This window comes from Rousettus aegyptiacus, unplaced genomic scaffold, assembly GCF_014176215.1.
Source record: "Rousettus aegyptiacus isolate mRouAeg1 unplaced genomic scaffold, mRouAeg1.p scaffold_m13_p_4, whole genome shotgun sequence".
In the NCBI taxonomy this organism is placed as follows: Eukaryota; Metazoa; Chordata; class Mammalia; order Chiroptera; family Pteropodidae; genus Rousettus; species Rousettus aegyptiacus.
In genome coordinates, this window is record NW_023416307.1 from 112,708,478 (window position 1) to 112,724,189 (window position 15,712).

The following is a 15,712-nucleotide window of genomic DNA, read 5'->3' on the forward strand; positions in this document are numbered from 1 at the left end:
TGTTCATAAATTTTCCATAAACCTATACCTCCCACTCCCACTTTTATTTCTAGTATTAGTAAAAGGCACATTATCCATTCAGTTGTACAAATCAGAATCCTGAGAGTATTCTTGGCTCCTCTCTCTTGTCTAATAGCCAATCACTCACCAAGTCATGTTAATTTTGCATTGTCGATTTTGGAGCCAGACTGCCTGGTGTTGGAGGAGGTATTTGGGAGAAGGTAACTGCGAATGTGACTACGGGTTACCTAGGAGCTGGATCTGGGAAACCGGAGGCTCTTTATCCCCTTCCTATCCTCCCTTGGAATGTATGTTCTGCTCATCGTTTCCACAGTGAGAGCCATTTCAAGGACACAGCCCTGGAAGAATAAGGCCTCTACATAAACGTTTTTGATCTTGCAGGCTGGTGCAGAGATTTATTTGTCTTTCAGCCATCCAAGACAAATGACAAACCTTGTATGTAAGTTCCCTTGCTTATTAAACCTGCCTTCTACCAATCTGGAGGGGTCTGCCTTTTTTTTCTGTTTCTCCTGGCACTCTGGGTAAAGGGCCAGTTTGTGAACCAACACTTGGAATCTCAGTCCTGCAACTTCCTAGCTCTATGGCCTTGTTAAATTACTTACTTCTCTGTGCCTCAGTGTCTTCATCAGTAAAATAGGAATAATAATGGTATCTTAAGGGCAATTGTGAGGAGTAAGTGAGATAATACACGGAAGATGCTTAGAACAGAAACTGGAATATAGTATGGGCTATATAAATATTTGTTTTTCTTTGTAATTACTGCACTCAAAATGAATGCAAAAAATCCATAATGAACAAAATATAAGAGAGACAGGTTGTTGTTATTGTCTGTTTTATAACCCTACATCATCGTGCAATAAAAATAGTTGTTTTCAACTGGTGCTCAGTTCCAAGGCCACTTGGCCATCATGTCTGCCCAATGGGTAGGTTTGTGAGGGTTGACAGTGGTGAGGAAACTGATTGGGCAACATGGGGCTTTTTATATAGTCGTCTTTTTCATTGTAGAGTTTTTATTATCTTTTCCTGCTTAGTTTGAAAAAATATAGGAGTGCACAGTTTTCCTTTTGCTTCAGGCCCTAATATAGCACTGGGTAGAGCTGACAGAACTGGCTGATGGGGTGGATGTGTAGTATAAGCAAAAGTAGGAATCAAAAATGCTCCTAGGTTTATACCTGAACAACTGGATAAATGGTGGCGTCATTAACCTGATGTGATCTTGGGAGAGAAGAGACTTGGTATGTAAAAATCCAGAGTCCTGTTTAGGATGAATCAAGTCTGAGATGCCAGTTAGATATCTACCTTGGGGATATCAAGTAAGCAGTTAGATATCCAAGTTTTTTAGGGCTTTAGGAATCTCAGTTTCTATCTACATGACTGTCTATTCTCCTTTCGCAGATCAGTTTCCTTGGCAAAAGTCTTAGGACTTTTTAGGGTGCCATAGTTCTGATTTGAGCTACCATAGTCTACAAGCTCATCGTTCAGTACCAACTGGCTGACTCATTTTTATGGCATAGTTTCAAATACTGTGGAGAGAGCCTGTGACAGTCCACTCAAGGGCATGTTCCACCAAACATCCAATCTTCTATGGCTGAGTTCACCGAGCATGCAGACTGTTGCTCTGGGCTGAGCACAGAGTAGGGCAGGAATGTTGGGTGTGGCAAGCAAATTTGATGTCATTTTCTTGGTAAGCAGTTTCTGAACCTCAAGGAAAAGGTTGGCTGTCCTTTCTGTATGCTCCTATAGTTTCTGGAGTTTTGTCCCTTCATAAGCAGTATTGTAATGGCCTGTTTTCTTGTCTCTCTCATACTGCGCTGTACAGTCCTTAGGGGAAATGGCTCCAAACCTATAAAACTAGCACAGGTTAGATGCTCAGTGAGTATTTGTTGAGTGAATGAATGAATGAATATGTGAGAAAAAATAACTGCCATAAAGTGTGTTTCTTTTGACTTACTAGAGAAAGGATTGCCACAATGGAGAAAGATGTGAAAGCAAAGCAAAGCAAAACAAAACAAAACAAGTAACAAAAACCCTGGAGCCACATAACAGGTTCTATAAAACATAAGATGTTTTATAATTTTCTGTCTTGGTGAGATCTTGCAATGGCTACTTGTAAGCATTTTGAGCACATACATTGAAAGATAGTTACAGAATGTTCGCTGTGGAAGGGATCTTAAGATCGTTTGCTTCAGCTTTTGAATTTTTTAGATGAGAAAACTGAGTCCTAAAGAGGGTAAAGATGCCTTAATATCACTAAAACTTCCAATCTTTGTTCTACTACATAAAGTTGCTTTCTATTTAAAGCAATTCTTAAAATTTTCAAGGACCCAATGTGAAAGAAATCTGTTGAGAATTATAGGTCTTCTCTCAGGGAAAAATGTACACAGGCATATAAATAAGAAATTGTCACCATGATATATAAGAATTCCTGTTTAGAACCCATGGATCAAAGGAAAAGAGAATGGGTAGCCAAGAATAGTAAACCTCAGGCAGGGATTTAAATACATTTTCAGCTGGGTATGTTACCTGACTTTTCTGATAGTAAACATCTTACACAGTTTTTGTGAGAGTAGTTGAGAAAATCTTAGTGCTGCACATAGGATGTACTCGATAAATAGTCACGTTTCAAAAGATCTGGGACTTCAGCAGTTCTCATAGGACTCTCAACAAGGCTTTTTAATACATAACAAGTCTTTTCAGCTGAGGCTGTCAAGGATGTACTTGGAAACTAAACACAACAGGTGTAGCTTGGTTTTGCCCCTGGGAGCATCCAGGTCAACAGATCAAATGCAGATTTCTTAGTGACTGACAGAAGAGGTAGAGGCAAAGAGACCTCAGGGACCATAGGTCTGTGACAGACCTTAAATAGCAGATGTATAAAAGGAAGGCTTAAACAATAGGGCATTTGGGCTGGAACAGGAGGGTATTCTCTTTCGGCATCCACTTCCTTCATTTAATATTTGAATTCCCATCAGGGAAGGAAAGAGGTGTCATCCCCAGTCACTGTGCTGATTCTATACGTCTGCTCACCCAGACGGCCATGGCTGGATTTGCTTCATTTGTCTGAGCTTCCCAGCAGGAGATATTTCGATCTAGCCACTGGAATTGCTGGAAGCAACTCATCAGGACCGGAAGAAAATTACTGCTCTAGTCCTGCAAATGGACTACTCAGTGAGAGAGACCAAATCTGGAGATACCCATGACATTTTTAATCCCCTAACAGAAAATGGTAACAGTTGGGGCTCCAGAGTTGTTGGATGGAAGCTTTTACCAATGAAAAACTTGTCCAACTCTTCCTGCACCTTACCTTGAGGAGTGTGTGTGTGTGTGTGTGTGTGTGAACTCAGACACCATCTTTCTACCTTAAATGGGACGATACAAGCACACTGCAGGGTACAGAGGAGGCACTCGATGCATAATGGCAACGATTATGATGATATATTTATTTCTTGCTCCATTCCTTCATCTTCCATTCTTTCCTTTACTTGGGGGAACAAGAAAGTGAAAATCTTATGAAATGCTCTCAGCCTCCTAAAGATTAAGCTAATGGGAGGGTGCCTGGGTATGGGAACCTCGACCCCAACTCTAAAGCTTACATTTAAAGATAGTTACATCCCCTCCACTAAGTGCAATCCCCACCCTTGTCACCGAAGCCACCTGACTAGTCCGGGAGTGCCTGGCGGCTTTTTGAGGGGGGTGCACGGGAAGGGGAGTCGGGCACAGAAGATGCAGACGAAGCGCTTCGAGACGGCAGCTTCCAGGGAGCAGGCACTGCGAAGCCCAGCGTCGTCCGCACCAAGCCGGGGCGGGACGCTCTCTGCTGCCCCCGGCCGAGACGCCCGCGTCCCAGCCCAGATCCCCCGAGCGACTCCTCGGGAATGCTGGGAATGTGAGTCAAGGCCGCGGCGAGCGAGCGCGCCGAGCGGCCGGGCGGGGGACCCGGCGGAGCGCCGCTCTAGCAGCCGCGCGAGCGCGCGTCTCGGGACTGCGGCGGGTGCCGCCCCCTCGGCCGTCAGCCCCGCCCGGCTCCGCGCGCCGCTCCGGCCCTCAGAGCGCTGCCCTCCCCTCTTCCCACCCTCCCGCCCGCCGGCTCCTCCTGCTCCTCCTCCTCCCGCTCCTGCTCGCTCGCGCTCCGGCGCCGGCTCCGGCTCCTCCCGGCCGCCCGGGGCCAAGGCGACGTGAGGTTGTAAAAATCCATGTGGGACGGCCCCGGGGCGAGCATCGGAAAGGTGAGATGTCGACGCCGGGGCCGGGGCCGCTGGGTGCCCGGCTCCGTCCTGGCGTCCGTGCCCGGCACCTCTCGTGCCGGGTGCCCCTCACTCGTGGGGAGCTGCAATGCGTTATCGGGGGGAGTCGAGGGGTGGACCATCCGCCTATACCGAGGCTTTTCGGGGCGGGGGGAAACATGGGGCGGCCTAAAGGCGGATTTGCCTTAATGTCGAAACCCCCGGATTGGAACAAGTGCACGGCTTCCTTCTGCGCGCGGGCGCCGTTCGCTCGTCCCGGCGGCCCGGGCCACCTCCCGCAATCCCTCGCCGGCAGCCACCCTCACTGCCATCGCCTTTCTTCTCCCCAGCTCCCCCTCTTTCTCCTGGCTTTTCCCCACTTGCCTCCAGGGGTGGGGTGTTCACGAGGGCAAGGGTCTCGAGGAACCTCAAGCAGAACAAAGTGGAGAAAGGTGGAGCCCCAGCCCAGGGGGTGGGGTTCCAGTCTGCCTCGATGGACTCAGAAGGGAGCGTGTTAAAAAAAAAAAAATCCATGTCAGGGAAAATGAAGCTGGATTTAATGGGGAAGGGTAGAAGGCGGTGGTGTATGAAAACGAATACGATGTGAAATTAAACTGAACGACATTCCTTCTCTTCTCTCCATCTCCGAATTATACAAGAAGAAGGGTACTTAGAGGGCTTACCTATTTTTTTTCTTTCTTTCTTTTATTTATTTATTTAAAATTACTGTCCGATCCTTTGAAAGATCATCTTAGGACAGTGAAGATTAAGGTCTGCTTTGGTGCGGGATAATATAACAGCGCTCGTAAACTCTCCAATTGGCCCTGTCTTATTTCATACTTCGGGGGCTCCTCTTTCTCAGAGAGGGAGGGTCCGCGCTGTTATTAGCAGATCGATTTTAGGCGGCTACCTGCTTTTGCTAGATGAAAGGCAATTTACTCCCAGAGCGGTGAATTGTCAGTTCCCTGTGTGATTGACAGCCACACCTGCCATTTATGTGGGCAGAACAGGGACCGGTGGAACACTAGGAGCCAATCAATGCTCAGGAGAGGAGGGCAGCTCCCACTTGTCATGGTTAGTTTCCTGGTTGGCTTTTTAAAATCAGTGGTTTTGCTTAACCATTGGTTTCCACCAGGTATGAAGCTGTAGCTGTGAGAGGCAGACAGGCGGGAAGAAAACTCTTCAAAAATGGTTTTAGAAGCAAGTACGTTTGGCTTGTGTTTGCCCCCCGCCCCTTTATTAGTCGTAGTAGTTGGGACTGCCCATGGCCATTGATTTAAAAATGAAAATGAAATGGATCTGGGTAAAGAATGAAATGGGGGTGGAGGAAGGGTGTTGTGGGTTAGAATTTTCCATCTATTTCTCTAGAATGCGGGCTCCTTTGTAAGAGACATCATTTACAGTTGTGCTATCTGGAAAAGGGTGTGGCACTTTGTCTCATATGGTCACTCTTGTCCTTGTAGTCACATTGTTTCACAGTATACACTATTTTGCTCTTGGCTTTGTTGGGTAGATTTATATGATATTTTTGAAGCAGACAAGCATGCTTTATTCGGATTACCACAAATAGAAGGGGTTCTTTTAGTTTTGACAGTGTAACTCAACTTCTGGGAGTGAAGGTTTACTTCTTTATTTCCAGTTTGGATGTCAGTTTGAAGGTGACAGTGGGGTCAAGTCAGATCCTTTCTGGAGGGTAGAGGAATTTCCTTTGGAGGTGAGTTTGCTTCTAAGGTGAGCCATCTTGTTGGTCTGCTTCTGTGCTTTGATAAAAGCCTTGCAGAGTTTGAAGGGGCGGTGTGTGGATGGTGATGGAAGTATGGCTTTCACCAGCAAGACTTTCACAGGTGGATGGATTGTGGGCAGAAGGACGAGATCCTTTTAAATTTTCTATTAGTGAAAAGCTTATTTTTCAACACCCTTCTTACTGAATTCAGTAGAAAAATTACTGGCTGGTCCAGAGAGCTGTCACCTCATAGAAGCTGGACCTGGATATGAATACAAAGCTGTGAATTCAGGATTTCATGAACAGCTTATGAGCCAGAGTACCCTGATTAGAGTAGTCTTCATATGGGAGCCAGGTTTGTCAGGGTGGTGTTATTACTATTACTGTTTCGTTATTATTATTGTATGTGCTAACACTTTGCTGAGTACATGCATTATCTTTTGAAACCTTGTAGAGACTCTATGAGGTAGGTACTATTATTATTCCCAAATTATAGATAGAAGAAACCAAAGGAATTTAACACCTTGCCACACAGCTTAGTGCGAGAGTGAAAACTTGAGCCCAGGTTTCTCTGACCTAGAGCCTTTGACCTTGGCCATGGCCTTGAATTCAGATTTTGGTTGTGTGGCCTGTTCTGCATGTGTTCAAGTCTGGACTCTCCCGGCATACATAGGGCCTCTTCTGTTAAGAGTGCACTGCCATGAACTGTCCTTTTGCCTTGCCCTTTTGAAGGCTGTTGCTTTCAGCAATAGGCAAATTTGGTAAATTTATGTATTATATATTTCTGGTAGGTCATCTGTGGCCCAATGGAAATTTGGCATCAAACTTAATGATGATGACTTAAAAGAAGGTAAAACAAAACAAAATCTACATTCTTCCTTTTTTTTTTTTTATTATTTAAGATGAGGCAACCCTTGGTTAACCTCACACATTGCAAGGACCTTGTCAGCTTATGGTCCCTTATTTTTTATTTTATTTATTTTTTACATCTACAGCACCTGGTCTTCCATTTTTCTTGATACCCTAAATTTCCAGTTGGCATTTTTAGTAGGTCTTGGTTGAATACATGCTCTTAACATCATTCAATTGACTTTTTTTTTTAAATTTAAATTACTCTATTAAAATAGTTAGGCCCTCTTGTCTTATTATGTTGGAAATGTTGCAAGACTTAATACTTATCAACGTTTTCCCACTGGTGAAACTCAAACTCAGTGGTCATGATTTGCCAAAACAGGTATCCTGAAAAATGTGTTTAGATAAATGGTGTTGGAATTTACAAATTCACCTCAACAGATAGTCTTTAACTTTGGTGAGGTCAACTTTGTACAATCTACATTTTTCTTTTGTTTTACTATGGCTTCCTTTAACACTTTTTATCAGCTAAGAATTTATGGGAGACCTACTTGCCAGTCAACAGTTTCATTTCAGCAATATTTATATTATTCTTTGATACTTTATTGTGATTTCCTTATTTTAGAAAGATAGTAGTACAAATGAAAAGTGGAAAAGCACCGATATTAAATGATAATGTAGGTCTCATTAATTTAAAACAGTTAACCCTAAGGTAGAAATCATTAGGTGTACCAAACGTAGAGATTCTTCAGCCTGTTCTTTCTTATATGAAGAAAAGGAACAAAATGAATGAATATGTAAGAAATACTAAAATATTTCAAATGGTAAAGGATTTATTAGTCAACTTTCACTGCGTAACAAAACTCGACTTAACAGTAGCAGATATTTATTCTCACATTCATGAGTCTTCGAGTTGAATGAGATTTGGCTGATATAGGTTGGACTCCTTGGGGGCTTTGCTATAGGCTGGGTTCCTGCCTGCTCCACATATGTTCTGGGGCCCAGGCTGAAGGGGTAGCAGCTACTTGGGGTGAAGCTCTTCTCATAGCAAATCATTGGATTCAAGAGACAAGCAAAGGTCATTTATACTAACAACCTTTTTGGACATAAAAAGTCACATAGCGAACCTCAGCATCCATGCGTAAAAGTAGAAGGGAGGGAGTAATTTGATGAACTATAATCTGAACTCCTACAGTGTGTAAAAAGTATATCATTGGAGAATTTTGTACTTTTTCTTCTCATTCTTGGGGAATGCAGTCTTTATCTCTTCACTCTACCCCCTAGCTTTATTATATATGAACTTAGTATTTAAATTTTGCATTTCAGGAACATACCATGTTTGATTATAGAGGAATAACTGTAAAAGCAGGTATGAGTATGTACATAAATTACTTAAATTATCAAGACACCATTTATTAGAACCTACTGTGTTCCAAGGGACTATGCTCAATGGAGTAATGAACATAGGAGTTTTTGTCTGATGTGAGTCCTGCCACCATAGAACTTATTAGTAGGAGTAGCTGTCAGGAAAGACTTTTTGGGTGAAATAAGGACCTTGAAGAGGAATAGTGTTGGAGATACAGATAGAGCAGTAGATATAGTAGAAATGTAAGGAACATATTTGGATATAATGAGTTATTCCATTTTCCCAGAGGGTAAGAAAGGTGAATAATAACAACAATAATTATTATAAAGGCAGCAATTATTATTTAATTTTTATTGAGCAATTAACTATGTGCTAGGTTAGCATGCTTAGCACTTTACATAAAATACTAATTTAATATTGAGATAGACATTGCTGATTGCCTATTCAATATTTATTCTCTCCTTTCTAACAAAAGAACCCAAATTTTGTTTAGATAGGAATATGTCCATCTCACTTTCCTAGATTCCGTTATAGCCTAGAGCGGCCATGAGACTCAGGTCTTATAGTAATGGAAGTAGATGTTGTTGGGTGGGGGCCTCTCCTGAAAACTTAGTGAGGAGGACAGACTTGCCTGGTATACCTCTACAGCTTTTGGCCCCTTTCTGCTTCTTGCTGCTGGGAACAGAAGTGCAACGCCTGGAGCGGCAACAACCAACTATAACAACAAAAATGAAACTATGCATTAAAAATGGCAAAGCTGGACCTTGGAAGGATCTTGGTCTTGATGACACTGTTGAGCCATAGTACCAGCCTAGACTGTCTTCCCCTGTACTTATTGTATAAAACAAACAATCTCCTTACTTGTAAGCCACTATTCATTACTTGCAGTCAAACATAATCCTCACCACACAATACCTTCTCAAGAGCCTCTCAAAGTAGATGCCATCATACCTGTTTTACAGATGAGAACATCAAAACTCAGATTAAGGAACTTTCATAAGATCTAGGATTCATTACTATGTCATTTTGACTTTCAGGCCCATCATCTTGCCTTTGGCTGGGCAGGATAAATACCACAGGAGAGATAATGTTGGAAAAGTAGATTGGGGTATGATTAAGATGAAAACTGGATTCTAGTTTGAAAAGTCTGAGTTTTATTTCATGGACTAATAAGTATAAGATGTTTTGAAAATGATAGAGACTGGAGGTGGGGAGACCATTGAGACTTAAGTATGTGACACTCAGTGCTTTAGTGCGAATGAAGGTGGAGAAAAAGCTGGGCACCAAGCAAAGCTGGGAACACAAGAGAATGGAATTGAGTGAGCACAAATCATAGTTGGCTGTTAACCTGTAATCTGAGAACAAAACGAAAGTCTCCTGAAGGTTAGTATTAACTTCTACTAATGGCTTCACGTTTGCCAGAAAATAGAGAATGAGTAATGTAGAGAATTGCTAATGGGATGTGAATCATTATTTAGTGCTATAGGATGGGGACTTCTGCTTATCATCCATACCATTTGTTGAACCCTTGTTGACCCTCTATGATATGATTTTGGTCTGGGTCTGACTCCATTGTGCCAGTTCAAGGTAGCAGAGATGAAGGATAAGGCCAGAGGGTGGTGCAATGGTACAGCAAATTCTGTCAGTGGACTTTTTTCTATATCTGTTAAACATTTTGGAGCTTCCTTGGGGGTGGGGTGTGGTCATTTTAACTTCTGGGGCTTCCCTCTCCCCTCTTCTACTTTTTCAACCTGTAAAATTAAGGATTTGATTTACATTAGTGGTTTTCAAATGTTTTTCAGCTGTAGATACTTTTTTGTTTCCTAAATAAACACTTATCTGGACCCTTAATATATTTATAGAAAAAAGTAGAGTTACTCTGAAAATTCAGGGTCCAGGTTTATATTGTCTGAGCTGTCTTTTTGTTGAGGCCATTGCTCTAAAATGACCCCTACACAACCTCCCAGGTCCAGGATTATGTGAACCTTAGAGCTGTCCAGATGTTTTATTTGAGCATCCTTTTCAACAAATTCCTTTGTTATGCCACAGCTTGTTGTGTCTTAGTATCATTTGTGGTAGAGACTCTGTTAATGTTCCCACTTTTTCTCTTTCTAGGCATATGTTGGAAGTGACTTACATCACTTCTATGCTAGAACCTCTTTTACAGGTGAGAATTAATTTTTAGAGCGAGACCATCCAGTGTTCTCTTTTCCTGCTGTGATGGTCATGGAAGCATGTGTTGAGATGGAGCCTCTATCTGCTTTTTTCACTGAGTCACTAAATGAGCAACACTTTAAGTCAGCTGACATTGAACATATAATGTGACTGAGAAAGAAACATTTGATGTTTAAAAAAGTCTGAAGATATATTGTATAGTGCTTCTTGCTTTTCTTAAAAAAAAAAAAAAAGCCTTTGCTTTTAATGTCCTGTTGCCCTTTTAGGTGATAGAACCTCAGTAGCTTGGGGAAGAATAATGATTATCAGCTACCATCATAATAGTTACTATTGATTGAATACTTATTCATTGATCTAGGAATATGAATTTTTGAAATATTTATTGAGCATCTACTATGAGATAGGCACTGGGGTATAGAGTGGACCATAGCCACTCTTTCTCTTTCCAAGCATATGTTAGAAGTACCGACAAAGCACCAAGAAGAGCCAGGCTGTCTCTTTAACAGCTTGGGCTGAGTCCTGCTTGTGATTCGCTACTCACAGCTACTACCTCACTGACTTAATTGCTGATATCATTGGTTAACCCTTCTCTTGGGCCAGTTCAAATTCTATATTAGCTGGATTCCTTAGCATGTGGCCCTGTTTCCCAGGACTGTGCCTCTGCTTTTAACTTTTTGGGCATTCCTTCTCTGTTTCTATCTTCCACATTTGTTGCTTTGAAGTTTTAAGAAATCTCTAGGTGCTGGCAGCTAGTGGGCACTTAACAAAATTAAGAGAGAGAGAGAGAGGGAGGGAGAGGCAGGCAGTGGGAGAGAGGCAGCCAGCACTTTAAGGACAGAAGTGATTACTTTTTCATGGAAGTCAGTAGTGAGATCATGGCTCCAGTGGATGAGGAGTATGAGTCAGGTCAGAGAGCATCTCTGGGATACACTTGTAGGTAGAAGGCCAGTGGCAACATTCATAGATGTTGTATACTAGAAACTTTACTTTGTCATGGTTTGTTCTTCAGATTTTACATTTTGCTCACTTAATTCTGTTGAATGTGTGTGGTATGTGTGCACGTCTGTGTGTGGGTGTCTGATAGTGTTCCTCCTTTTTCTTGTCTTAAAGCTTTCTACCCCTAAAGGTAGTTGTCATTCTGTGATTTCAGAGTATGAATGAATTTCAGGCAGCAAAGTTCATTCCCCATAAATGTATTAAGAGTAAACTGTTAATTCAAGGCAAGAAGACAAGAGCTTGAATAGGAATTGAATAATGTGAGTGACTGTTCTTTAGGAATATTCTTAGATTCTTATGCAAACCATGAGAGACTTTCCACTAAAACAGTATGGCTAACTATAGCAAGAAAGCCAGAGTTTTATATGACAAATTAAACCTAGTTGTGCACTGTAGTTACTAGTTCTTAGGTAGTGAATTTCTCTAAGACAAGGTGGGTGTGGTCAGGGTAGGAAGTTGCTCTGGGGGTGGAGAACTTTGTTCTGAAGGTAGTTGAGCCACAAGATGTGAGCGTGGGTTGATACCATAATCCCTGTTTTTTTTTCTTGGTGACATTGGTGGGCACAAAATTCCTACTAAGATGGCTTTTTTTTTAAGTCAGATTAGCCATGCTACCTTCCTGCCAGCCAGCTCCAAGCTAACTGTCATTACCTGGAGGAGCAAGATTGTAGTTTAAAGGTCAGGATCCTAGTGGAGCAGTGTTGTTGACTCTTTCACGTTTGACTCTCAAGGGAGGGCTTTTGATGTGTTTTCTTCTGGTGATGTGTATTTTTTCTTTCTGTCAGATAAAGTCCCTGTTACCCCTTTTTTGCTTCCCATTTTGGCTCATTAGCCACCTTGTTCCTGAAACGTCTCCATGGGGAGAAGTAGGAGGTTGAGTAGTGAATGGGATGAGAGCTTGGCATTCTTAGAGTGCTGGAAATAGGTACTGTTTGATACTGGGTGGATACAAAGGCAACAGGGTTTCAGTGGCTGCTGTTTTTCAGGCTTGAGCATGGAGCAGTTAGCCAGGGCACACAAGGGAAATTCTCTACCTTTTTTGTTAAGTCTGAGAAAGAACTGTCTTTTCATACACAGGCTTCGAATATACTGACAGGGGCCACCTTGAATTCAGCAACATGAATAGTTGCTTAGAATAGCTTCAGAGCAGATTCTTTTGGATGTAGAGACGTGAGCACTGACCTGTGAGTCAAGAGACCTAAGTTCCATTTCTAGCTTTTCCACTAGCTTTCTCCTTGTTTGGGGATTTCTGTTTCTTGATGTTTCAAAATCATCCAGCCCTTTTCCAGATGATACTTTTTTTTTTTTTACAACAGATTTTTCATGCCAAAGAGTAAGTAACTGTCATTTTATTAGCTATTTTATAGGAATATAAATAAGAATGGCTGGTGTGCTTTGGATTTTATTGACAAAGAGTTAAGCCATTACATTATAGATTTACTGTACATGTATATGCCAGCCCTCTGCTGGGCACAGAGGATGCAACTTTAAACAGAGCAAGCGACTTTGGGAGGCTCAGGATTGTAGCCAAATAAACAGGCTGTTGTAATGGGAGCTTTGATGGGGGACCACCCAGGCTATCATGGAATACTTAGGAGATTCATGGATGAAGGATGAAGGAAGGCTTCTTGAAGGAAATAGCACCTAAGGTGAGGTGGAAAACTAAATGGAGTTAGCTGGAGTGGGCTTGATTTTGATGGTACAAATAACAGGGGAAATAGTCCGGTCCTAAGATGAGCAAGTGAATAGGAGATTTGGGGTTTGGGGAGGTGAAAATAGACCTGTGGAGCTGGAAATTAGTTCATCTGGCGTTGGGGGATGGCAGGAGAAACAGGAGTGACAGGCATGAAGACCTTGTGATCCACTAAGGAGATGAGGTTTAGGCTTAACCATCAAGGGGTTCGGTAATTGACTGACACAACCAGAGATGATGAATTCTCTTTATATTCATTTTATTCCACTTTCATGGCAATAATTACCTTCTTTTGGTGTTCGCAGGAGTATGGGGTTTGTAACTGGTGAGGGAGTGGCAGGATGACCTGGAAAACAATATAGAGATTATGGATATGGCCTTTAATATGAGCTTTAATAACGTTAATAGACCATTTTCAGGTGAAAATGCTCCTGATGAAAAATCTATAATGGGATTCCATACTGCTTGTTGGTTTTGAGAATCTCTGAATGTTATCTGGGACCAAGTTCTTTTCAGTGATTTTGAGCAGAGTACAGAGAATATAGATCTTGTAAAATCTTTACAGGTTGTTTTTAGTTAATGGTGTAATTAAACTAACTTTGTCAGACTAATACAGTTGGAAGTACTTGAAGTACAGCTTCTGAAAGTGGTGTGAGAAAGTTCATAAATGGAAATGTTTTAATTATTTCCTGAAGTGTACAAGATTAGGAGTTATGTGCTGGAACTATCTTCAATTTCCAATGCATACTAGCTGCCTATGACTTTACTTTTATATGACTTACACCATTTTTTGGACATTAGGTAGTAACATTGTTACCCTACCTTTTATATGTTAATCTTGACCTCTGTACATCAGTGTGTGAACCTGATTTTGAACTACTATATCATGGCTTTTCCTGCTAACACGTAGTTTTATTTCGTCAGTGTCACCATATTTGTATATCAGAGTATGTGCAATCATTTGAATATTTTTTGAATCTTGTGATCATTTTCTAAAAAGGAAGTGGAAAATGGAAAACTGCAGGCAGTAGTATTAGGAGATGTATGAGCCTTATGAACTTAAAGTAACTGAGGGAACAATGGAAATCATTAGACATGCCTAATATGGATGGATGGTGTTTACCCTCTGTCAGATGCTCTGGACTTAAGTTGTATAACTATATATAGTTGTGAGAGATAAGAACAAAGTTAAAGGCTATCGATGTATGAAATGTTAGGAAAAAACTTTGGGGATTATGATAAAGGGCAAGATGTAATTAAGGATTTTATCATTCATTTGTTTTTTTTTTTGGAACAGAGCTTCTCTTTTTAACAGGTAAGTCTACTCAACTTTTGCTTGTTCAGCTTTTTAAAAACACATATTTAGAAGGTCTTTTCTACAAAAATAGGGATTAGAAATTGGATTTCTCACCAGCCTTTTTAGGAGAGTCCGCCAGAGTCAGTAACCTAATCCCTTGGTTTTCTAATTGGCATAGATGATCATCATGCTAACAAAATTCTATGTGTACTTTGGCAAAGAGAAACTAAAGCAAATAAAGTGGTATTTAGCAAAAGATATACCTGAATAAATTTTTATGATTCCATGGTTTCACTTGGTGCACTGTGAAACAGGAAAAGACTAAATGCTTCTTGGTCCTCATCATAAGCCTTAGTGATGCTAAGGTGACACATTCAGGGCCAAAGGGAAAGAAGGATAAAAATTAAGGTTTGTGTATAATTAACCCCACAGCTCTCTAATTCCTCAGGTTAGAAGGCTGTGGTAGAGATCTGTCTGCCTTGGAAGATCTGGTTGATATCTAGGGGCTTGTCTAAATTCCTTTGTGGACTTAGCCCACTTCTAGGGAAAGAATTGAGTTGAATGCAGAATTCTAGTTCCTTTTGATGTCCTGTGTAGTTAAATGGTGAATTTTAATTATAGCATATATTAATCAGGTAGAGGATTGGAAAGAATAGCTTTTAGATTTCAAATCTTTTACTGAAACTGAGAGACATAGTTTAGCTTTTATTAAAAAGGCAGATAACTTGGACCAAAAGTTCAAGAAACTCATATTATGTACCTACTATGTGTCAGGCACTGTGTTCAGCCCATCAAGATATATCTCATTTAATCTTCACAATGACCCATAATCCAAGTATTATTTCCCATGATGAGGAAATTAATGTTTAGAGAAGAAACTTGGCTATGTATCTTAGCTTCTCCCCGAAATAGATCCTGAAACAAGTGTTCTTGTGCAAGTAATTATTTGAGACATACAGGGAACACCAATAGGTGAACAAGAATATGAAACAGAAGACAGCCGATAGATGGAACATTATTCAGTAAGTTACTATAGTCACAAATGGAGTTTAATCTCACAAGGAAACTCTGGAAACTGGGTAAAACACCTACCTCAGGATGTTCTCACATTGAGTGTGAGGAAGCAGCTCCTGTATTTTTTTTCTTTTCTTTTTTTTTAAAATTTATTTTTATTTTTTATTATGGTAAAATATATGACATTTACTGTTGTAACCATTTTTTTAAGTGTACAGTTCTGTGTTATTAAATATATTCACAATGTCATGCAACCATCACCACCATTCCTCTCCAGAATTTTTGCGTCATCCTAAACTGAAACTATACTTATTAAACAATGACTCCCCAATCCCTTCTGCCCCAAGCCCTT

General features: G+C 41.1%; 2 protein-coding genes across 26 annotated transcripts in view; both read left to right on the top strand.

Annotated features, from left to right (window-relative positions):
* Positions 1–3,582: 3,582 nt before the first annotated feature.
* On the top strand, positions 3,583–4,200 carry LOC118601738 (translation initiation factor IF-2-like). Its single transcript, XM_036219671.1, has one exon. The coding sequence runs from the start codon at positions 3,583–3,585 to the stop codon at positions 4,198–4,200; it is 618 nt and encodes a 205-aa protein (XP_036075564.1).
* ERC2 (ELKS/RAB6-interacting/CAST family member 2) overlaps positions 4,051–15,712 on the top strand; it is an 895,762-nt gene continuing 884,100 nt past the window's right edge. For 22 of the 25 annotated variants that reach the window (XR_004950467.1, XR_004950465.1, XR_004950466.1 and 19 more), the window contains exon 1: positions 4,127–4,247. The gene's annotated coding sequence lies outside the window, so the exon portion shown is untranslated. Of the gene's footprint in view, positions 4,248–4,463; positions 5,449–15,712 lie in introns of those variants that run through there. The other 3 variants (XR_004950478.1, XM_036219345.1, XR_004950462.1) reach the window with 2 other exon arrangements.